At 37.0% G+C, this 24,425-nt stretch overlaps 1 protein-coding gene across 2 annotated transcripts in view; it reads left to right on the top strand.

Annotated features, from left to right (window-relative positions):
* Window positions 1-4,884: 4,884 nt before the first annotated feature.
* BTBD9 (BTB domain containing 9) overlaps window positions 4,885-24,425 on the top strand; it is a 125,984-nt gene continuing 106,443 nt past the window's right edge. Inside the window, exons 1-6 of one of the 2 annotated variants that reach the window (XM_069852552.1) lie at window positions 4,885-5,071; window positions 10,058-10,268; window positions 11,353-11,716; window positions 13,316-13,580; window positions 15,358-15,577; window positions 17,781-17,900. In XM_069852552.1, the coding sequence (XP_069708653.1) occupies window positions 4,990-5,071; window positions 10,058-10,268; window positions 11,353-11,716; window positions 13,316-13,580; window positions 15,358-15,577; window positions 17,781-17,900 (1,262 nt within the window). In that variant the 5' untranslated portion in view covers window positions 4,885-4,989. The remainder of the gene's footprint in view (window positions 5,072-10,057; window positions 10,269-11,352; window positions 11,717-13,315; window positions 13,581-15,357; window positions 15,578-17,780; window positions 17,901-24,425) is intronic. The other variant, XM_069852553.1, reaches the window with a different exon arrangement.

Here is a 24,425-nt window from a genome sequence, read left to right as displayed (position 1 = left end):
AAAGAAAAAAGTTACTGCTGCTTGCCACACTGAACTAATTAAAACCAGTACTCTTAGTCATGAAATGCAAGAATAAACTACTAAAGCAAAACACTTAAATGATTATTATTTTAGCCTTCAACAAGTATTAAATATTTTAGATATAAAAACTTTTGAAATTATGTCATGATCTTGCTGATTACAGATGACACTTCCAGGCTAATGCTGCTTTTCTGCTAAAGCAAGCATGGAATTAAATAGCACGTAGCACTTTGCCACTTGGAGGGCCTAAATTTAGCTTCATGTCATACAGTAGAAATAAATCTAATGGTCATGTAGAGACCAAGCTCGTGTTCTCGTTCCAGGCGGGAAGAGGTTCTCATTACTTGGGAAAGCGTAACACACCAATGGGCAAGCACACTGTTACACAAAGGAGGCACTCAGGAACTGGATTCAGGAATGCATGGGTCCAGGCTAGGTGCAGACAGACAGAAGAGGTCTTCACTGGGTGTTGGTCATAGCAGAAGAGAGACTGTCATGATCTCTCAACTTTATACTGAGTATGAAGTATATAGGATGAAATACTCTGCTGGTCAGTTTAGGGTCAGCTGCCCTATTTGCCCCTCCTCGCAGGTGTGGACTTTTTTCACCAGCTCGAGGATGGCTTGGCTACTACAGGTATAAGCACAGACTTATACATACATACCAATGCACTGCAAAGTTATTTCTTTGGGAAAAGAGTGCGGTCTCAAAAACATGCAGTTAGCTTTCAGAGAATGAAGTTGGAATGACTTGGGACAGGCTGGACAATGGGCTGAGGCCAACGGAATGAGGTTTAACAAGGGCAAATGCCAAGTACTGCACTTGGGACACAAGAAACCCTGTGCAGTGCTACAGGCTTGGGGAAGAGTGGCTGAAAGCTGCCTGGCAGAGAAAGACCTGGGGGTGCTGGTTGACATTGAACACGAGCCAGCAGTGTGCCCAGGTGGCCAAGAAGGCCAATGACATCTTGGCTTGTATCAGAAACGGCATGGCCAGCAGGTCCAAGGAGGTTATCCAGCCCTTGTGCTTGGCCCGGATGAGATCGCACCTCAAATACTGTGTTCAGTTTTGGGTCCCTCGCTACAAGAAGGATGTTGAGGCTCCGGAGCGTTTACAGAGAAGAGCAATGTAGGGGCTGGAGAACAAGTCTTATGAGAGGCTGCTGAGGGAGCTGGGGTTGTTTAATCTGGAGGAGGCTGAGGGGAGACCTCACTATCTACAACTGCCTGAAAAGAGGTTGTAGACTGGTGGGTGTCGGTCTCTTCTCCCAAATGACCGGCGATAGGACGAGAGGGAATGGCCTCAAGCTCTGTCAGGGGAGGTTCATATTAGACATTAGGAAACTCTTCTCCATTGAAAGGCTCATCGGGCACTGGCGCAGCTGCCCGGGGAGGTGTTTAAAAGCCGGGCAGAGAAGACCCTCAGGGCTGGTTCGGGACAGCTGCGGGGGTACTCGATGACCTCCAAGGTCTTTCCCAGCGAGCGAACCCGCCACCCTCCGCCCGGCGCCGCTTTGGCTCCAGCCGCGCACGCGCCTCGCCGCGCGGCCGCGTCACCGCGCAGGAGAACGGCCGCCGTTGCTAAGTGACGTCAGCGCGCCGGTTGACGTAGCGACCGCGGCGGGGCCGGCGGCGGCGGCGGCGGGGACGGTGAGTCCCAGGGGGCGCGGCCGGCCCACAACCACCTCCCCCCCCAACCTTATCCCGCGGCGGGATCCAGCGGGAGCGGCCGGGGCAGTGCGGGCCACCGGCGGGAGGCGGCTGGGAGCCGCCGGCGGGGAGCGGGGGTTTCACCTGGAGAGGCTTTTTTGGGGAGCGGGGAGGCCGCACCTCCAGCCTCCAGGCCCCGGGCGCGACCTTGGGCGGGCGCTGCCGCCCTCTCCGCCCTGCCGGCCTCCTGCGCCTGCCGGGCCTCTGCTCCTCCGTGACCCTCAGCGGCTTCAGAAGGAACGTGGCCAGCGGGTGAGGGGGGTGATTCTGCCCTTCTGATCCCCTCTCGTGAGACCCCACCTGGAGTACTGTGTCCGGTTCTGGAATCCCCAGCATAAGAAGGATATGGAACTGTTGGAATAGGTCTAGAGGAGGGCTACGAGGATAATCGGAGGGCTGGAGCACCTCTGCTACGCGGGGGGGCTGAGAGAGTTGGGGTTGTTAAGCCTGAAGAAAAGAAGGCTCTGAGGAGACCTTATGTAGGCCTTCCAGTACCTGAAGGGACTACAGGGAAGCTGGGGAGGGACTTCTTACAAGGACATGGAGTGATAGGATGAGGGAGGAAGACTTAGATTAGACATTACGAAGAAATTCTTCATAATGAGGATGGTGAGGTATTGGCACAGGTTGCCCAGGGAAGTTGTGAATGCCCTATCTCTGGAAGTGTTCAAGGCCAGGTTAGATGGGGCCTTGAGCCAGCCTAGTCAGGTGGGAGGTGTCCCTGCCCGGCAGGGGGGTTGAAACTAGGTGATCTTTAAGGTCCCTTCCAACCCGAACCATTCTGTGATTTTGTCATTATGTAAGCTGCAATCAGCTGAGCACTTTGTCTCATTGCTATAGCTGTCATGCTTTTTGGCACTATTCTTACCTTAGGAACTTCAGAAGGTATTGCACTGAAGTTAAACTAAAATAGCCTTCAAATTAAGAGCTCTCTGAATTGCTACTGTAAGGTACTCTGCAGTATTGTGTACCTTTTTTTAAAGCAGTGTGAGGTTTCATGAGTCAGCTGTGCCAGCCTAACTTCTTGGTAGATTTTAGTTATAGAAGTATAGGAGGGCAGAAATAGAGAATGCAACCATGCATTAACTGTTTATTGCTGGAGGAAATAAGGGCCACTTGGCAATTAGTCCAGAAAGGAAAGAATCTTTTGTATATGAATGACACTGATAAGGCACCATGTAAAGCATAGTATCTATAGATGCCATCCAGAAAATGGCATGCTAATGATGAATTAAAATATCAGGGCTGCTTTGTATAACAAACACGAAACTGAAAAAGAGATTATACCTCAAGTTACTATGTCTACCTTGCAATGAATTTATTATTGCTTGCACATCCATAAGGGGTATTAAACTAAACAATAGTTTTCACATTGCAATGTATTTATATTATGTAAAAATACAATGAATTGCAATGAATTTATTTATTGTTATTCTTGTTGTTATAAATATTTGATGCTTTGATAGTACACACAGTACTCTCAGAGGTTTTTCTGAAGTCTCACTCCTTAAGTACACTTGTAAGTTATGCGCTGCTATGATTCACCGAGATTCCTTTTGGCTTAGAATAAGCTGTCATCTTGTCAGGCCTGACCCTAACCTGATGTTAACTTGTTTGCAATTTGCCAGTAATCTTGCTTGCCCAGCAATGCTCTTTGCTGGCGTTATTTTAAAAGCACAGCACACAGACCCCTCCCAAAGTCCTTTGCTGTTCTTTAGGATTTAATTTGATCCTGCTCACTATGTAGGTGTATTTGGCATGTCTACTGTTACAAATGTGTAAAACAGGTGCTTGAAGTGCACTGTTCTCTCAGGGTCTCTTTGCTCATATTTATCTAAAAAAAACCTCTCAAATTATTTTCCTAAGTGGCTTTTGAATACATTTTGATAATTCAGACCGATTTGATAACATACTTGTAAGAATGATTTACGTATTTCTCCAAAACCATATTTTCTTTGTCACATACCTGGATTCAGATTACTGGATTAAGATGTGGTTACTTTCCAGTTCATGAGACTACCTAAAAATATTTTTACTTCCTTGTCTTCCTTTGCTTTCTTAAACATAGACTTTAAAGGAGATTAGAGTGTCTCTTACAAGGCAATTCATAGATCAGAGTATCCTCTCTATTGAGGGGAGACCTCATTGCTCTCTATAACTACCTGAAAGGAGGTTGTGGAGAGGAGGGTGCTGCCCTCTTCTCCCAAGTGAGGGGGGACAGGACAAGAGGGAATGGCCTCAAGCTCCGCCAGGGGAGATTTAGGCTGGACATCAGGAAAAAATTCTTCACAGAAAGGGTCATTGGGCACTGGAACAGGCTGCCCAGAGAGGTAGTTGATTCACCTTCCCTGGAGGTGTTTAAGGCACGGGTGGACAAGGTGCCAAGGGGCATGGTTTAGTGTTTGATAGGAATGGTTGGACTCGATGATCCGGTGGGTCTCTTCCAACCTGGTTATTCTATGATTCTATGATCTGTTTAGCAAATAAAATACAGTTTTCTTTTCCTGCTGACAGGTATGATAGGAAGAATAACGGTAATTTATACTTGTTAAGAGAGGTTTATTTTGTTGGTTATGTAGTTAAATGAAGCCTCTATTTTTCTGTATATCCTCACCTTACAGTTTTGTGTTGCTTTCCTGTTTGTAAAATTAAAGGCTTACACCAGAGAAGGATCTGCAATTGCCTGAAGTATTGTAAAAGAAACCCAACCACTGACAACTCCTCCCCCACCAAAAAAACCCAAAACCTTTAGCTAGGCAAGAGCACTTAAAGAACTTCGAATGTGTAGGGAATAAAATGTGTGTGATACAGGTTGTATAGACCTGATTTAATTAGGACACCCTTGTGGGAAACTGGTGTTGTTGGTGACATTAATGCTGTAGCGAGGATGTCAGGGTGAAATTTTTGTGGCTTATAATGAAGAAATAAATGGCAATATATTACCATCTTTTTTGATGGTTAAAAAAAAGAATGGTCAAAATTAAATTGTAACAACTCAAAAAAGAGAAATTCTAATGCTATGTTCTAATGTTAGCAGAAGTTTTTGCATAGAATTGAGGGATTTTTAAAGAATTTATTTCCACACAAATTTTAAGTGAGAAACATGCTTCTCACTTTTGCCATAGGTGCCATGTCCCCTGTTTCTGATGGTACGTATTTCATGCACTGTTTCAGGAAATGATACAGTTGTTGCTGTGCAGCTGGATGTTGCTGAATAGCGTTTCTATGAGCTTGCTGTTTGATCTGTCCATTGTTCAGAATGGCGAAGAACCCTAATTTTCAGGAAGCCGGTCATCTGCCTACAGGCTACGTCCACTGTAGATCTTCAGACAGCTTTAGTGGTAAGTAGACCACTGTGTTTACTTGATATTTTAGCGTAATGATTTAGTTGTATGCTATTTTAGCCAGGTTGTATCATGTGCATTGATACCTATTTTATATGTGTGTTAAAAAATGATCTGCCATTGGTTATGTACAAAGAACAAAGTACAAAGCTTACTCCTGCTCTTTTATCAGATGAAGAAGTCTTGAGCAGAATGTAAAGAAATAGCTCTACAGCACTTAAGTTGTGGGAATGTTTGCAGATGAGCAGTGCATGACTTTCCATTTGCGTTAAGTCAAAATGCTTTAGTATTAAATCGCTATTTAGAATGCTGTCATTGAATGGTGCAGTTATTTACCATTAACCAGAGCTAACACCTGCTTTTCTTTTAACCTATTCACAACATAAGGTTTTTCCCTGTGAATTTAATTTACTTGATCTTTTATATTTTATATGTATAAATTTGTACTGCATTGATTACCTTATTATTATTGGATATTAAGTATTAGAATATGTATATTTTCCCTTTCTATTACAATTTTCACTTATAGTCAACTTTGTTATTTAGAAGTACAAAGGAGCTTTTGTAGTGAGGGTTCTGACAGAATCCAAGTATTTACTTGAGTTATACTCTGTGTATGTTGAAATATTTACTAAAAATTCCTGTTTCCTGGGATGTTGCCTTCTTGTAGAAGAACTTAGGAGAAAAAAATATTTTGGTATAGAGACATGTACATCCATTAAAATACAAACCATGCGGTTTGAAACAGTGATATGTTTGTACAATAGCCTTACTGCCCCATGTACCACATTCTGTGAGTTTATGCTAACAGAAATTGTAATTAACATAATATTTTTCTGGAATTTATTTAAAGCATAGCGATATATTTTATGAAGTAATGAATTACAAAATAATGAACTACTGCTCAAATCTTTTCTAGTCAACTGAAAACCAATTCCTATTTCTAGATAAAATAGAAGTGCAAGAGAATTATGTTTATGTAAGTTCCCTGTGTGTAATTCTGACAAAATCAGTATTGTCCTGATAGGTATGGGTAGATGGTGAAGCAATCAAGCATTTCAAGGATGTGAAATTATTTGCTTGGTGTTTATAATCCAGACACTTTTTTTTTTGATTGTAGCAATAGTCTGTTCACTTGCAGTTATTTCTGAAGTTAAAATAGGATTATTGGTTATGTAAAAATTTTCACTCATTTTATAATAAAAAAAATTCCAGACTATTATTGAACAATTTCTTATATTCCTTTTCTGTGCCTGATATAAAAAACTCTCCCATGTTTCATTGAAACAGCACAGTTTTCAAAGGACTCTAGTACTAGATAGCCTTAACAAGGGAGGGAAGTGACTTCATACTGGTCTTTACTGCAGCTCCATTTGGAGAGTTGTTTAGTAAAGATGCCATTGGGGTTTTGCTGTTGTTGCTGCATTTTCTAGGTCACATTTTTGTGTACTGTAGCATGTTACAGACTACTTACTACAAAGAAATATAGCAAGCTGAAAACTGGTGGGGAGTTGCTTTTCTAGTCATGACGTGCATCGTATAATATTGCATATTGTCTTATGTAACAAATTCTAGGCTGTGTTTTTCACATGCTTGCTGTTGAAGAGGTCCACCGAGAGGGTTGTCTGCTGGTGGGGTGGTGATTTGTAGGCCCTCTGACTTAACAGGTGCCTTTTGAGATTGTTGCAGTTTTAATGGTGCCTCAAACTCACGGTGAAGACTGTTTTACTTTTATTTTTGTGGCATGAACAAAGCTGCAGCAGCTGACTCCTGGAGTGGTTTATCGGCTCTGGATACCTCCTGGAAATAGGTTATGGTGCTGGCAAGAGGTGTGTAAATGGCTTGGCTTTTTATTCTGAACTTTATTAAATGTTGTTCTTTGACCACCAGGAAGAGTAAATGCTTGTATTCTCTGAAAGAGAGGATATTGTTAGATGACAAGAGATGCCAGAGGCGTCTTCAGGAGGGGTTTTGCCAAGATCCCAAAAGCATCTACCTGTCTGTTTTACCATAAATAACACTTCAAGTTGCAACTAGAAAAATAGTTGTTTAGCTGTACAGGGAAGTTGTGAGCTCAGAGCAGCTTAGCACAACTTAAGCAGTATATTACTTTTTGCTCCCTCAAACAGGAAATGTTTACATCGCTTCAAGGATTGATTGAATTTGTACCATTAATTAAGCCAGTCTGGGAAAATCTGAAATCATTCATTGTTTGGTTCTATATTTTAAAGGTGGGACTGCTCTCACTAGGCTGCTTTATGTGGAAGATCCACAATACAGGTGAAACTTGCACTGGGAATGCCTAGTAGTAAACAAATAGATTTGAGTGCTTTTTCAATATATACCGGTCTTACGCACAGAAAGCTTAAAAGACCTGTACATAAACTTGCTGGTTTCCAGCACTTTGAAGCATTTGAAAGATTCATCAGCCAGAGGCTTGCAGCTGTCGCTTGAGTTCTGTATTCCATGTGTGTAGCACGCTTGTGTTTGAAACCAGAAGTTTAGAAGAGTACATTGGACCAGCAAGTTGGAGAGCATTATTCATTGAAAAACTTTGTCTGGCACCTTACGCACAGGGATTTCTAAATTTCTACATTTCTACTTTCATCACTTGCTGTAGCTCAGAGTCGTCATGTTTATAAGGGCTGGCATCATTGTCTTATTGGTGAGTGTCCCCAGTTCAGACTGTGCCCTCTTTTATACTCTGATCCTTGTTTAGAGAGAGATTTATATACCCTGGAGAGGGAAGTGTGCTTTTAATTTTATTTGTTTATTTAACCTGAAATGGAAATAAATTTTCCCTTGAACTTTTCACCCTGTTGGCAGGTGGCAACACCCACAGCTACTGGAGGCAAAGTGTGTAGCTGATGGCATTCCCTTATCTTTACCACTTTTATAGTCTTTCAGTTCTATTCAGACAGTAGTTGTTCTTAATTTTTAGAGATATGACTGGATGAAGGAAACAAAGTAGTAGAATGTAGAAAAAAAGGAATTTAAAATAGATTTTAAAACCAAAATGTGCCTGTATTTGTACACATATGAAATATCATAAACTTCCCTAATAATCAAAATCAGAACTAGCAGCAGAGACAGACAGTACAGAGTTGCTTGATAACGTGCATATAACACACGTAACTGGGTTGCCTGACTGTTGTGTATGAAGATCAACAGCAATTACAAACTTGGGAGGTACAGAAGTCTTAAGGCTTGAGATTTGCAGCTGAGTAACAAATATGTCTTTTTCTTTGCTCCTTCGGTGTGATAAAACCTTTCATATTTTGAGGGCATTTCAATTTTACTTTAGTCTATAAAACTCTCAGATAGTTATGTTGTGATAATTGTATCTAGTAAATAGATGCCGCTGGACTGATGCAGTTAAATTAATCTTACTTGTTACAAAGTAAATGTTCCTGTAAGTGCATGTTGCATAAATCTGTTCAGTGCAGAGTTGTCTTAACTAATTGTAATTTAAAAAGTACAAATGGAAGAAACAGTTTATTATTATGAAAACCCATAAAAATAATTTACCCTTGTGTCAGAATAGAAGAATGACTGTTCAGTATACTGTGTTCCACGGTTAGGCTGCCTCCACTATCTTGGCTGGTATTGCTGGTTCCATGCTGTAATGGTTATACAGACACACGGCTTCTAATACAGACAACAGAGAGAAGGCTGAGGAAAGTTGGGGGTTTGTTCCCATTTGTGCTGTGATCTGTACTGTCTATTTAATGTGTGAATTTTTCTCTTATATTCTATTTCTATTGCTTTTTCTCGTTTAGTTTAGAGTTCTTTGGGACCGTGCTTCTACAATGCCTTGATTTTGGATTAAGCATTTCCATGTTGCAGAAGTGCAAATAACATTTAACCCCATGTGCTTGTGTTTTCTTTGTTGGGGTAGAAATGGCTGGAAACAGATGTGTATTTTCTCATGAAATAGAGCTTAAATGTGCATTTATGTAATGAATGTTTCACTTGAAAGATAATCTGTTAGCTGTGTGCAGGATATGGCTTCATAATTTTCTTGTGGTACGCTGTCTTTCTTCAGCACCATGTCGGAAAGTGGCCGGTTGTCAGAGCACAGAAAGTGTCTCTGAGCGTATGGATGATTATTATCTGAAACAGCCACCCTCTTTTTATTTAAAAGTAAACTGAAGTTTAATAATAGAAGCTCATTTAAGACCTAAATTCCCCTGTGGATGCTTTTGCTACTGAGAATGCAGAATGCTGCTGTTGCTGAAATAAACCAAAATCAACAAAACTAAAACCTCTTGTGAATTAAGAAGTAACAAAATAATTCCATAGAAGATGTGACTAGTGCATTAATCTGTATTGTACATTAGTGGACAGTCTGCTGTTTGATAACTGAGAGGTATTAGAGGCTTTATTAGATGTATGATGGAAAGAGAAGGCATCAAGAAAACTGAAAGGGTAAGAAAATTGCATCATAAGTTGTGAAGCTCTGCTCTTTGACAGAGTTTGTATGTTATTTGTTAAAAATTACCCTAACTGTTTATTTTCTCCCAGTTCTGGAAAGTTTATTGGAATACTTCAAAAACGCTCGTGTTGTTACTCATCACTGTTTTTAGTAGAGACTTGGGAGTTACGACTGTCCTTAATTGGTAAAATCATTTATTTCTTTATAATTTGTGTGCATTTTAATGCAGATCAAATTGCTTTCTAATTATAACTTAATTACAGCTGTTTAATTCCTTTTGTTGGAAGTTTTTTATTTTATGTGAATGGATTGACAGAGCAGCAAAGTGACCGAGTTCTCTGAAATATATTCTGTCAACTAGGATGTTGATGCAGGCTGCTTCGAGCTCTGCTGTAAATGAACTTTACTAGAAAACCTCTAGGTTTCATTTTCCTTCTAATATATGGTAACTTACACTAGTTGCTTTTTTTTGTAATTGCAGCTTGATCTTTGCTGGTTTTTAATATTTGTGCCCTTTATAGTAATGGTAGTTTTCTTTTTCCCTTTAGGCTACCAATATCACCATCCGTCCAAGATGAGTAACAGCCATCCGCTTCGTCCTTACACAGCTGTGGGTGAGATTGACCATGTTCACATTCTGTCAGAGCATATTGGTGCTCTAATGAATGGGGAAGAATATAGTGACGTTACCTTTATTGTGGAAAAGAAACGTTTTCCGGCACACAGGGTGATCCTCGCTGCTAGGTGCCATTATTTCAGGTGAAGTATAGCTTTTTGTCAGGCTCCCAGGAAATTTTCATGCAGTTAAGATAAACATTGTTTCTCTATGAACTGTCCAGGGTGTAATCATCTGTCCATTGAGCGTGACCTTTTCCTTGTGAATGTTTCCCAGCACGTCATTGCGTCCAAATATGAAAAGATAAATACCATGTCATGATGTTATTCTTTTGACCTTCATTAAATTGGATTTTGAAGGTAGTTTCACAAATTCAAGAGAAAGAGAGCTTCAGAACGAAGTTCTGCTATAAAATTGTTTTGATTTCTCAGAGTATGGATGGTGTGCTTCTATGGAATATACTCAATGAGAAAGTTTAGTTTTGACATGTTGCAGCTGAGTATTTCAAGAGCTCTGTCTGATACAGGTTAGAATATATGTTTTAAAACTAGGAATAATGCTAATCCAGCTTTTTTAAGAGATGGGCGTTTTTCACTCTAAATTACTAGAACTTCCTACTAATCTTACATTTAATTTTGTCAGAGGGATAAGCTAATAACTAAACTCAAGCATGAATGCAGGTTGTGTTTAAACTGTCTTATATGCTTATATGATAAGACATATTATATTGTCATTTATATTGTCTTATCAAATAATTATAAGTAGTTTGATTTTTCTCAAGATTTGGGTTTTCATCAGAGTTGCTGTGTGTTGGTTTTAGAATGAAGAACACAGGATCAAATATCCAGAGATTTGGTAATCTACCACTACTGTTATAGTGGTGAATTACTTGTTTAATTTGCTTTCTGTACATCTTTCATTCTATTTTCTTTCTCAGTGAAAGACACTATATTTAAGAAACCCCAAAAAGGTATGAGAATGGTATCTCAGCTGTTGTGTATGATAAAACATGATGCATTAGAATATTATTATAACGCGGCTGCTTTCAGAGCAGAGATGTGCTTTAAATGCCAAGTATAGGGTTTTTGTTTTATAGATTCTTAAACCATACACCCTTTGTATTCCCCTTGCTGCAAATAGTCATTTATTCTTTTCTCTTTCTGCTTTTTGCATGTTGGTTGTTTTTTAATCAGAGTACAAATTTCTCTAATTTTATTTTCTTTATAGAGCATTACTGTATGGTGGAATGAGAGAATCTCAGCCTGAAGCAGAAATTCCTCTTCAGGACACCACTGCAGAAGCATTTGCCATGCTGTTGAAATATATTTACACTGGTCGTGCTACCCTACGAGATGAAAAAGAGGAGGTTCTCCTGGACTTCCTAAGCCTAGCACATAAATATGGATTCCCAGAACTGGAGGATTCCACCTCTGAGTATCTTTGCACAATCCTTAATATTCAGAATGTCTGTATGACATTTGACGTTGCCAGTCTTTATTCCCTTCCCAAATTAACTTGTATGTGCTGTATGTTCATGGATAGAAATGCTCAAGAGGTGCTCTCCAGTGAAGGCTTCCTATCGCTTTCTAAGGTATATCTTTTATTTTCACATTCTCCCCCAGGAATGTTAATTTTAATCTGTATACAACTTTATGATAAAATACTAATAAGGACACCAAATACAAGTTTATGTGTGTTTAGAAGGTTTTGTTTTATACTGGTGAAATTGTGACAGTTGAAAATGTTCAAGCCAAGCCAAACTGAAAATTCTGGTGATCTGTTCTAAATATTTTGGATATTTATTTTGACCAGTCAGTGTAGCTAAATATAGTAAATCTAATTGAGTGTTCCAAAGGGTGAGCATAGGCAATCTAATCTTAATTTGTATTTTTTTCTGTTCTTGAAATAAGAGTTTGGCTTCTGAATGCTGCTTAGGGGATATAAAGCAAAGATTTTAAGATAGCAGAAGATACTCGAATTATATTAATTTCTTGATATGAGGTGTCTCATTGCTGGGTGACTTTCTATTGTGTACACTAAAGCATTCTAGAGATTGCTGTGGTTTGTATTGCTGATTGTCATTGTACTCTGATATTGCATAAAATGGTGGTGTTATAAGATGGTTTGGGGTTTTTTTTGTGGTGATGGTGCTTGTTGATGCATAATTATTTGTGCCCAAATCAGGCAAGTCAATGACACTGAAATTTTCCCCTTACTATGGAGTGGTCTTTGAGCTGGATGTAATAGTGATAGAGTGTTTTCAAGTGGTGTTCACATAAAGCAGTAGAGCATCTTGAATGAATGATAGTTTAATTTTATTTTTCTTGTGTTTTTAGTGGAAAAGGTGTGATTGGTCTACTCTTTGCATAAGTGCAAGACATAGTGCTCCATTTTAGTAGCTGTGTAGGGAAAAATCGTCTTTTTTTCTCTCTGCTATACTCTGTCATGCACAGCTTGTTAAATCTGAGCTTGGAGAGCATATTATCAGTAAATAAATAAGTGAACGTCATTCATTAGGAAGCGCATACTTTATGTCATTGTTGGATAGCCAGTCCTGGTTTGTCATTTTCATAGGCAAACTCCTAATTATTCAGCTAGCTAAGTGAAAATAAAAAAGCTGCAATTCTTTTTGTTCTCATTTTTTAGTCAGTGGATTTTCTGCATGAATAAGAGCCACTGAAGTTTTTTTCTGCTGATTCTAAGTTGGTACCAAAGGAGAGAAAGAAAGGAATGGGGGTGTGTGGAAATCCTGGGTAGAAATGGTTTTAAAAGATGATTCTAAGCCACACTTTTTCTCATCAGTTTTCTTACACCAGCCTAACTTTCAAGGAATGCTTTTAACTGTACTACCAAATCCCCAAATCACTTCTTATATTTCAAAGTAAATTTGAAGTAGTAACTGGAATTAAGTCAATTTGGATAGTTCTCCACATTTCAATTCTAACTTATTTCTTCTGTTAGGTTTGTAATATTACCTATTATTTACATGCTAGATTATATAGTTCTTGTATAAGCAACTAAAACAAGCTACAGTTTCAGGTAGTCAGTCCTTTGGAGATTATTTTTAATAACTACGAGTTAAAATAACGATCAATTTTTGTTGTATTTTCATCTCCTCCTCCCCTTTTTAAGTAAATTTAATTTTATTTCTAGGTTTGGGGATTATTTTTTTTTTGTTTTTCTTTTCCAGGCTGCTCTTCTTAGTATTGTACTGAGGGACTCATTTGCAGCTCCTGAGAAGGACATTTTCCAAGCATTGATGAATTGGTGTAAACATAACCCTAAGGAAAACCATGCTGAAATCATGCAAGCAGTACGTTTACCACTAATGAGTCTAACAGAACTACTAAATGTTGTAAGACCTTCTGGATTGTTGTCACCTGATGCCATCCTAGATGCCATTAAGATTCGTTCTGAAAGTCGAGACATGGACCTCAACTACAGGGGCATGTTGAGTAAGCATCAGATTTTTTTGTTTGTTTGTTTCTCATTTAGTGATTGTAATTGTCTGGAGGATATGGTTTGTTTGCTCTTTGAGTTTTTGTCTATTATGATGTGTTTTAAAAGGCTTACATAATAGAATGGCTTGTTATGTACTGTTCTTGCCATTTCTATTCCTCAAATAATAATAGTCAACATGTTTTCTTGCTTTGTATCTCAGATATTGCGCAAACATGATTGTAGTAACAGTCTGTTTTCCTAGAGGAAGTACTATTTTAATACAAAAGCTTTTGCAAAAAAATTAAAAATAAAAATGCATTGGCTGTGTGATACGATATTTAAATGGGTCTGCATTGATAGTGAGTTGTTTTCTACGTCACAAAGATTTTCATCTTCACTATTTTTGATTTTTCTCTTACTCTTTCCATGCTTGCCGAAATAGTATAAATAAGTCTTCCAAACTTGTGTTGATGGAAGCCTAAAAAGAATGAGAAGTTTTTTGTTTGACTTTGTCTGTGCTCTCTGTTAATTCAATCAGAATATCTAACATTGAGCATTAGAAAGCTATTGTTAACTTGTTATCTAATCTGTGTTTTAGAGTGTATTTGCAGCGCAGCAAGGAATAAAGTTAGAATATTCTCTGAGAGCCTGTACTGTAGTACATGATAAGCCCTGCAAAAGACAGCTGCTTTTTCAGAACTGTCTCCCGTATTCTCTCTTAGAAGTTACAGATATTATATTTAAACATATGAGTTAATATAAGGTATTGTGGAAGTCTTATCTACTGCAGTGCCTTACATGATAAATTTGAAAAAGTTAAATGGCTTTTTCTAACTTACTTTTTACATATTTATGTCTCAATATGCCCCTAATCTCAAAATTCCTAGCTTTGTCAAAATCACAGCTTTTTAGAGAGTTGAATTGTGGTATTGTTTCAGTACTAGTTCAGGCTCTTGAGACTTTTTCCTTTTGTGGAAACATTGATGGCTACTTCCAATGTCTAGTTGTGCATTTGATGTTTTTATGGAGTAGCACTACAATACAGTTAAAATTTTATCACTTCAAATTCTGTTCTTTAGATGTTAAACATTACATCCTGTTAAAATTCATACTTCTCTTGCCAATCTATCTGAAGATTTCAGGGGCAGCTTTTCGTCATTTAGCTTTCAGATTGTTTTATAGGTCTCTCCTCAAACAAGGCTGTTTAAAAATTTCTTTTCAACAGAGTGGTTCATTGCTTGTATGGTGATCAAAATAGCTTGTATAGCTCTACTGCTGTATACACCACTGTGCAAATTCATGATGCATCCATATCTTGAACATTTTATGTGATTTTTAATTTCCTTCCAGTTCTAACTAGACCTCCGGATGAAATTAGAACAAAAAAAGACTGAAAGAAAGGGCAAAGAATTACGGGGAGAGGTTTTTCACAAGGAGACACTAAATAGACAAAACCCTTAAAAGCAGGTGAAAAGAGATGGTCGAATGAGGAAAGTACAATAGAATTCTCAAAAACCATGAAGGGAACTGAGAATATAGATAATACAATTTAGTGGATTATCACTACTTATTATTACAATAAAAAACCTAGGGGGTATCAAATAAAATGGAACAAGCAAAATTTCTAAAATGGCTCTTTTGTACTTTTGTTTTTCCTTAAGCACGCGTTTGTGACTAAAAAAGGATATTGACAATAAATCTTTGTTTTGACCTAATGCAGTTGATATCCAGAACATCTAATTTGCAGTATGAGAGTGTAAAACCTAAGCAATTATTTCCTTTTCTTCTTAGTACCAGGGGAAAATATTGCAACAATGAAGTATGGAGCACAGGTTGTAAAAGGGGAGCTGAAGTCTGCTTTATTAGATGGGGATACTCAGAACTATGACTTGGATCATGGCTTCTCTCGACACCCGATTGATGATGACTGCCGTTCTGGAATTGAAATTAAACTAGGCCAGCCATCAATAATCAACCACATACGAATACTCCTGTGGGACAGGGATAGTCGGTAGGTGCCAAGTTGACATAAAAAGAGAAGGTAATGCCTTATATACTGGTATTAATATATCAGCGTGGAATGCTCATTAAATATTTTATACAAACAGCATCATAAAATGTTGGAGATGACAATGACTAGTTTTATTTGAAAAAACTCTTTTCCTTTGTAGGCAGTTTTTGTTACTTACACACAGGACCATATTTTGTGATATTGAACTACCTCATTATGTTTCAGTGTATTTTATGTGTCTTCATTCAGCAGTTTATATTAACAATGAAAGTTTCTGTAATTTAAATTGTTTTAATTGTTTTCTGTTTGCCACTTAGTTTTCAACCACTTTTATTTGAGTTTGAAAAACAATACTGAAGTTCTTTTGCAGATACCATAGTTTATACATATTTACATTCCAAATATTGAAGAAATGTTTGGTCAAATTTCTTCAATGTATCAAAATTGTAACGGAATAGCACGCTTGGACAATAATTCAGAGATAGTAAGATATATTTAGAATATGGATTACCAACTGACTGCCGTAGTTATTAGAAGCCAGTTCCTGATGAGACTGGTGAAGTATGAACTGTCATGGATGCCTTAGCCAATTAATGCCTAGCAACTTTAGGTTATTATGGAACGCATGAAAGATCGAATTATGTGTATTTGAAAAACTAAGTGACTACTTAAGTTGAAAAACCGCAAAGTTCTTTTTATCTGACAGATTTAATATTGCCATGACAAAGCTTATACAATTTAGTAGACAGCTCATGCACGTATTTATTAGTCATTTTGTATTTAAAAATAATAAAAAAGCAAGCTGTTTAAGCTTTTAATGCATTATTACCTTTCTGAAAAAAGATTCATTTTGTATTGCTCCCAGACTAAAAATTTAGAATTGCAAACCAGTTGCATTTTGGTTCCTTAACTAAGCAGTGTTATTTTAGAACAGTGTGTACAGTTTTATTGGGTTTTATTTTCTTCTAAATCAGGTTATTTTAAAATTATGAATTACAGTTATTAATCTTTCTAAACAAACTGCATGAATTTTTAGCTATTTAATTGTTTCAATTAGGTTCTCCTCATTTAGTTTAACTGAATTTTGTTTCTCCTTTATTCCTTTTGGAAAGCTTGAAAAGAATATCTTTGAAGGTATGGGAACTACTTCATCCAGTGTTATAGTCCTTGTCCTAGAAGATCAACCGAAGTTGTAAACCAATTATCAGCCAAATCTCTAAAATTTGAAGTACTATCAGAGGTGTATTAATAATGAGGAGTTCTCTAGCATATTTAAAGAGCTTGTAAGTGGTAAAATGCCCCTCATCTGCAAGACATAAATTGTCAGCTGCTGAAACTTAGGGAAAAACCCTTTTCTTTTGGAAAACTTATTAAAAAACTTTTCTGCTTCCTCCCTTTGAAATTTGTAAAACAAACCGTTGTTGGTGGCAGAATGTCAGAAAAGGTGACCTTTACTCCAGAGTTCTTTGTCTGCATAAAATACTGAGAGTATAGTGATTTAGGACCTATTTTTTGTGCCATTTTTGTGTGTTTACTTTCTCCTAACAGCAAACTATAAGCTAGACATAAACATAACAGGCAAGAGGGAGACACAGATTGTGTTGGTGATGTTTTTTTTTTAATTATTGTTGATGAGGTAATTTTGGGGTGTGGAAGTAAGTAGTGACAGGCTTAACAATGTATCATAAAGAACTGAAAGGGTTAGAAATGAAGGACAGCATCAGTGACAAAAAGATCATAAGGTAAATTTGCTTTTTTCAGGTGAAGAGTTGGAATTTGCATTTTTTTATTTGCTAAAGCATTTTTTATTTTCTAAGTGTTTTTTGATTTTTCTTTACTGATATGGCAATAGAAATAATAACTGTATCACTGGTGGCTTGGATTTATTCCACACAGAAGGAATAGAAATGATTCTGCTGAGCTGAAAGTCTCCCATCACATTTTTTTTTGAGGGACAGTAGTCTTGTCTAAATACAACAGATTGTGAGTGTTAGGATGTTTTTCTGAAAACATGTCTTAACATTACTGGATGTGAATTTATTTTCAAAGCTAGTTTGAAAATAGGGATCACTCTTGGATATCTTAGATACAGGTCTGTGGGCAGGAACAAACAGCCTTCTTTTCAGCGCAACAGAAAATCCAGAAGAAAGTGTAAAATTTTATACTTAAGTTGTCTTCTAACCAGTGTTTTGACAATCCATAGGTCTTATTCCTACTACATTGAGGTGTCCATGGATGAGTTAGACTGGATTCGGGTTATTGATCACTCTAAATACCTATGTCGGTCCTGGCAGAACCTGTATTTTCCCGCCCGTGTCTGCAGGTTAGTTCATCAATGTAATGTTGCATGGCTATCACTAAATTGTGTACACAGCAGAATAAGCTGCTGGATTTTACTACTGCATTATGTATTGCTGATAATGTATTATATACACAACTTTCATCTGGTATCTTAGAAAAAAAAAGTTTGTCTATCTTGGTGGATACGTTTTTTTTTTAAATAGAATATAGATTATAAATTGTGGACATCCTGTTTTGAGGGCTCCAGTGCTTTCATGTCTAACTATGTACGTCCTTCTCCTTTCTTTCTTTTTTTCTTTTTTTTTTTTGATTCAAACTCACTTTTCCTCTTGCAGCTCATGTTTTTTGTTTCCCTCACTAGTAAACATAATTCCTTGACTGCCAAAATATTTAAAATGTGTTTACGTACTTGCTATACAACTTGGAAATCTGTTTTTATGTATTTTCTGATGTTGCATTGAAAAAGTGTTTTGAACAGTTGTCAAAGAGAGGAGGGGGAAGATCTAGGACAAAGGAAGTTTGAGCAACGCTGTGTGTAAACCAAAGCAACTAGATGTATTTAATCATTATTAAGGTGATGACAGTGTAGGTGCTGGGGTTTCTGGAAAAAACTTCTGATTGTATTGAGCTGTCTTATCCAGAATCTGAATCAAGCTCTTTGATAGAGAGGCCACCATCTGTAGATTCCAAAGATGTTATCATCAGTAGATATGGGGTCACAGACCTGTAAAGGAAATACTCTGTGTTTTAGTATTTATTCTGTAGACACAAACCTTTTAATGAGCACAGCAACGCTTGGAATCTCCAAGGATAAGTGCCTTCTTTTCCCCAAAGCACGACCTTATTGTCTGAGCTTTACTGGTGTGCAGCATGGGATTATTGACAAACAGTTGTGGTTTGTGTAGAAAGGGTCTGGTGGGTCACTTGTGTGTGTCTCCTTTGCAGACAAGTCTTTCTCAGCCTCCCTGCCCATTTTAGTTCATACTGAATGTAACTGTCTTGAAATTTGTTTTTCTTGATGTAAACAAATGCATTCCAACTTTCTAGGTTTTATGATCTTACTGTTTCTCTGAAATGGTTGGCACTGTCCTTCAGTTTACATGCATATCTGATAAATCTTTGCTTAAAGGTATCTGTAATAAGTCATCTAGCAATGAGGAAATGGATTTTATAGGTGTTTTACGTTTCCTGGGGATGTGTTTTTATGTCTGTGTGACCTTAACTTGGTGCAAATTAGTTAAATTGTTAGTAAGGACAGCTTTTCTCTTCTTTTATATTAGCAAGAATATTTGAAGAGATCTAGAGTTTTTTAGTGGGACTTCATCTTCTTTCAAAAGGGCAGCCATTCTTTGGCCTCATCCAAAAGCTTGTCCAAAAGTGACTTTTTTTTATTTCAACATCAGTTTATCTATTTGTCATCCTCTCCCTCAGCTGCCTTCATCTGTGTGTGTGTGTGTGTGTGCGCGCGCGTGCGCCGTACTTTGAGAGCATCATTGCTGTATTTTGAAGACTCTTCATGGACTTGCCTGAAAATGCAGAAATGCAAGAGTGGAGGGGAGGAATGTTTAAGGTGGTACCTTACTCATCTTTTGTCAGAAAAGGACCTCTTGTACATTGGAGCTCTCCGATGATCTCTTAATCCTCTCCAAGTGACTTACCCTGTGTTGGAGGAGCACATTATTAGGAGGGAGTTCATTTCATGTGGTGTTTTTGTTTGCATAGCTATGTATTATCTACTTAAATGCATGCACAAGCACACCTGGAAACCTCCCCCTTGCAGTTCTATTTTAGCAGATATTTGAACTATACAGTTGTCCAGGTAACTACAGCAAAGATTTCTTTATTGTATAGTTAGTCCTCGTGCCTCTCACTTTTTCTGTTCTGCTCCATGATCCCCGGTAAACTTTTTGTGTTCTAAAAATCTCTGTTCCTCGTTATCATATCCACAGAGTGGTGGGGAATTCTCTGGAGATGCAGCTACTTTGAAGAACAAGTGAAAGAGCTAAAGAAAAGGTTATGTAGCAGCATAAGTTTATAAGTACTTACTGTTAAGAATAAGTAATATTAAGGTAATAGGGGTTCCTAGTTGTGAGTCAACATGATATTCAGGAAAATTTACATAAGGCTTTTCTGTAATCCCTCTTTTCATCAGTGAATTGAAGCCTACATTATACTAAAAGTGCATCTGCTAGAGAAAAGTAAAATTACTGTGACTGTAATTTACTGTTCTTTTTATGTGTTTCTCCTGTAAATAAGGAGAAATGGCTATTTTAAATGTAATTAGAGACCTAATGTAGCTGACATTTTTTTTAGGAACTCAATTTAAGAACTTTATAGTTATTTATTTGTATTAATAGAAATAGATTCAGCTTGAAGGTTGGCTCTGCTTTAATAAGGCATCTGGACTAGCTGATCTTAAGAAGAGAAGCTTTCAGTATGGGTACATGTCCATATTAGTATTTGAGATTATTTATCTGGTTTTTAATTAACCAGTGCAGGAGGGAGTAAGCAAGGAGGACTAGACTTTTTTTTTTTTGTCTCTAATTTTAGGTGGTTTTGTGATTATGTATTTAAAGAAGTTTTATTTACTTAAAGGAATTAAGCTGGTTATCTCTAGGGTACTAACATACACAAAATAGAAATCCTGAAATACATAGCAGTTTTTTTGTCCTCTAAAAAAAGCTATAATCTCCAGTGTTGTAAGCACAGATGTAAAATTTGAGCTACTAGGAGATTGTCAGAATGTATTCTTCTAATATTTGATATTGTTTTTTACAACTAAGTTATGCGTATTCATCAAAGGTCAGATATGTTTGAAGTGTTTTATATTCTCTATCTAGAAAGAAATTGTTATCAGATTATCAATGGATAATTAAAAGAATTATTTCATTTGAAGATGTAAATGACTGCCCCATTTTTAACTGAAGACTGTAATGCAGCTTAGCAAATCACTCACGTTTATTAACATTAGGTTAATCTATACATTCTTTAAATCCAAAACTAGCTATGTTTACACATTGTTCAACACTGCTTCTGCTGTGTACTCTTGAATCAGTGTGACGAGTCTCAGTGCCAAGACTTTCACGTTCATGGACAAAAGTACTGAAGAGTGTGTTGCATGTATCATGCTTTGCTCTGTCTTGCCGTTCGTTTTAATGTTTATTCCCCTTTTGTCTTAGTAATGCTGGTAATACCTTTGTGTGCAGCCACTAAGGGAACCATGCAGCAGGTTAGATGCTGAACTAAGTGTCTTTTCACTGTGCAGTTTTTTTACCAGTACAGATTTCAGACGGGTGGTAGCTTGGGGTTTTTTTGTTTAAAAAAAGTTGATTTTAGTTTTAAGTGGTTTATGGCATCACTGAATTGGGTGACTACCTGAGTAATAATGGAGATTTGGAGATTGGCATTGCTGTCTGTGGTTTTTATTTACACATGTTTTTTGAAAGCAAGGGAGTAAAACATGCCAGTTTCTGTACATACTGTTGAAGGACAACCTTTTGTGTCTGATACAGGAGAGCAATTGTTCAAACATAGATTATTAAGAGGATATAAGCCCTGTAGTGTCAGGCAAGGTTAGTTGGCTTTTTGATTTACCTTTCACATAAATATTAGCTATGCAAGGTGAAGAGCTGTCAAGGGCTGAACCAACGTGTTCATCTGAGTTTTAAGAAGCTTTTCAAACATTTTCATGGGCATAAAAGTTGATGGAGTGTGTTTTCTATTTGCCTATGTGCAGGTTGGTTTTCTGTTTGTTTTTTGGAAACTTTTCACTTGTCTTAAGTAGCTCTATCCCTTTTCAAATCTACAATCAATGCCTCTTTCACACTGGCTGGATAAAAAAAAAGGTAACCTTCTGGCAGTTGTTAAATAAATTAAGTAATTCATACCACAATGAATTAAGATCAGTTTGGTCTCCTTAACAAGTAATTTATTGTATTATTTATATCATAGCTTTATCAAGACTGCTTTTTTTTTTTTTTGATATATGGAGCATCGTGGAACATTCACAATAGTTTTAGAGATAGGGGCATTATTGTGCTTCCTGTGAAAGATAATTTCTACTTAGCGAAGTGTGAACCAGGACAACCAGACTGATAAGGCAGAATCAAATAAGTAATGTGATACAATCATTTACACTCTCAAGTTACTTGTATGCTCCAGTTTAATTTTGAATAGGTTCAGCATAACTTTAGCCAGCCATAACTTTTCTCTAGATTAATAGATGGAAAGTGGAAGGGCAGTGACCAAAGACTCTGAAATTCTATAGTGAAAAGGAGATGAGAAGGTTCTTTATGCTTTCTCACGCACAGAAGAGGATTGATTTGTGATTTGTGAAATGTAATCCCTAATTTAGATAGACAAGCTAATTTGTACAGGAAAGATAATTTCTTAGACATCAAAGTTTAGTGTGACAGGTGAGAAGGTGTTGCTGTGTTTTGAAGGGGATTTTTACTAAGAGAAGATACTAGGTATTTTTGAAAGGCTTTTAATTTTTACTTTAAATACTCTGAGAAGACATTCCACCACCTTTAAAAATTGAACAGCCATCTACTATACAGAAAAAGCAAATAAGGTAGTGGGATTACAGGGTATTTTTTTTTCTTTTTTTTTTTTTACCATGATACTGTGGGATTTTTTCGAAGTTCTTTTGTCCTAGTTTCATTGTCGGCATTTGTTTAGCAGTTTTCACGTAGAGCTGAAGACTTTGTTTGGAGAGAAGGTGAGAGACAGAAAATAGGTGAGGAAGTTCTTGTCAGAATTAGGATCAAGTGTCAGGTTCTTAGTTATTTCATTTTCCTCTTTCAATAGTAGGCAAGGTAGAAGAGAATGCTTGTGCATGTTATGCTTGTATGGTTTGTTACTGATTTGTAATTGAAATTTTTTCTTTCCTATTTCCAAGTATTCTTAATAGCCAACAGTTTACGCTGTCATTACATGAAAAGAATATGTAATCTTGATTATATTGAAAATCTCAATCTTTCTTATATAGTACTTAGTCCATAATCCTGACAGTGTTGTGTTGTGTTTCAAGAAATCAGTTATAAAAATCACAAGAGCTGCTTGTAGGATATTTTTCATAACCCATGTAGATATTACTTTAAATATCGGTAAGCAACAGTAGTTCCGATTTTCAGTAGGCAGGTTTTCAAATCGTCGTAACTGTCATAGTTGTGACTCTAAGCCATAGCACTGTCTTTGTGATAGAAAAGTGGAAATAGTTGAAATGAATGTTAGTGCCTCTAAAGACCTTTGAACAGGCAGCGCTGGTTTTTGTTTTATCCTTCTCACTTTTTTCATCCTTTAATTTTTGTTTCATGGCTTCATATTTACTTTGTCCTAAACCACAGTTTTTGAAGAAACTTTATTAAAACATTTACAAGAGAATGAAAAGTTTTGAGAGATCTCAGAATAAGTCAAAGGTAGCCACAAGGTGTCACTACAGTAAAAAGTTTAAAAAACTTATTTTCTTTCTGTTTAAATTCTTTTAGTGAAACTGTTATTCCTAGTGTATGTTGTGCTTGCATACTAAACTTCCCAGATTTGTGGAGTCGTTCTGGTTTTCTGTTTTTTCTACAGAGAGAACAAATAGAGAGATTGTACATTAGATCAGAAGAAAACTCTTCATTCATTTTCCATTTTTCATCTGATATTAAATGATGATGAGTTTTAATTGGGCGAGTATTTGCCTAACCACATCAATTTATAGTTTGAAAAGTAGTGCTAGTTTGTCAATACTACCAGAATTTAAGAGCTGAGGAAAGGGGAAAGAGGTCAATTTTTTTTCTGCGTTTGGTACATGTTGTTGTCTTATCTCTTCTGGAGATATTGTAATGTGACTAATGAAAGGAAATATTAATTATTTATCACTGCATAAATTTTTGGTCCTAAAGCATGTTTCTAATCAAAGAAATGATAGATGCTTGTGGAATAATGCTGTAAATGTGGGAAATTATTTAAGCATATTTTTTTTTACTGTTTTTGATTTGTTTTAAATTGGAGAATGTTGAGGTTTTCTAATACTGGTAGGTGAAATTAGTAGTGAAAAGCTTTGTGTTTCCCTAAGGGACTTGGCTGCTGTAGAAAGTGTGGTGTCGAATTATCTTTACTTTAGAAGTTTGACTCATGTATTAAATGTGTTTATCAGTGCAGAGAGTGTTTCTTGCCTTTCCTTTTATTAAGCATTGATGAGACTGGGTGGTTTTTTGGTTCAGTGCTTCAACAGTTTTTGCTGCTAATGATTAGACCATTTGTAATTCCCTGCCTGAGTGACGACAAATTAAATTGTAGATCTCGTCTCCTGAGCCTTTAGAAAAGCAAAATGTAAAAAAAAGTAAATGTTTCAGTGCTAACACAGTTCTAAACTAAGAAACGTTGGTAGTTGTGCACAATTATTTCATGGTAGTAAGTAATATGTGAAGAAAGCAATTTTCACGTATAGGCTAGAGAATATTTTTTCTTCTTTATTTCTCTTCTTGGTCACACAGACTCAGATATCTGGGCTTTATAATGGTGATGGTGCAGTCATTTCATTTTTCTTTCCACTTGG

The sequence above is a fragment of the Phaenicophaeus curvirostris genome, chromosome 2, assembly GCF_032191515.1.
Source record: "Phaenicophaeus curvirostris isolate KB17595 chromosome 2, BPBGC_Pcur_1.0, whole genome shotgun sequence".
In the NCBI taxonomy this organism is placed as follows: Eukaryota; Metazoa; Chordata; class Aves; order Cuculiformes; family Cuculidae; genus Phaenicophaeus; species Phaenicophaeus curvirostris.
Note: the sequence above shows the minus strand (reverse complement) of the source record. Positions and strands in the feature narration are given on the sequence as shown.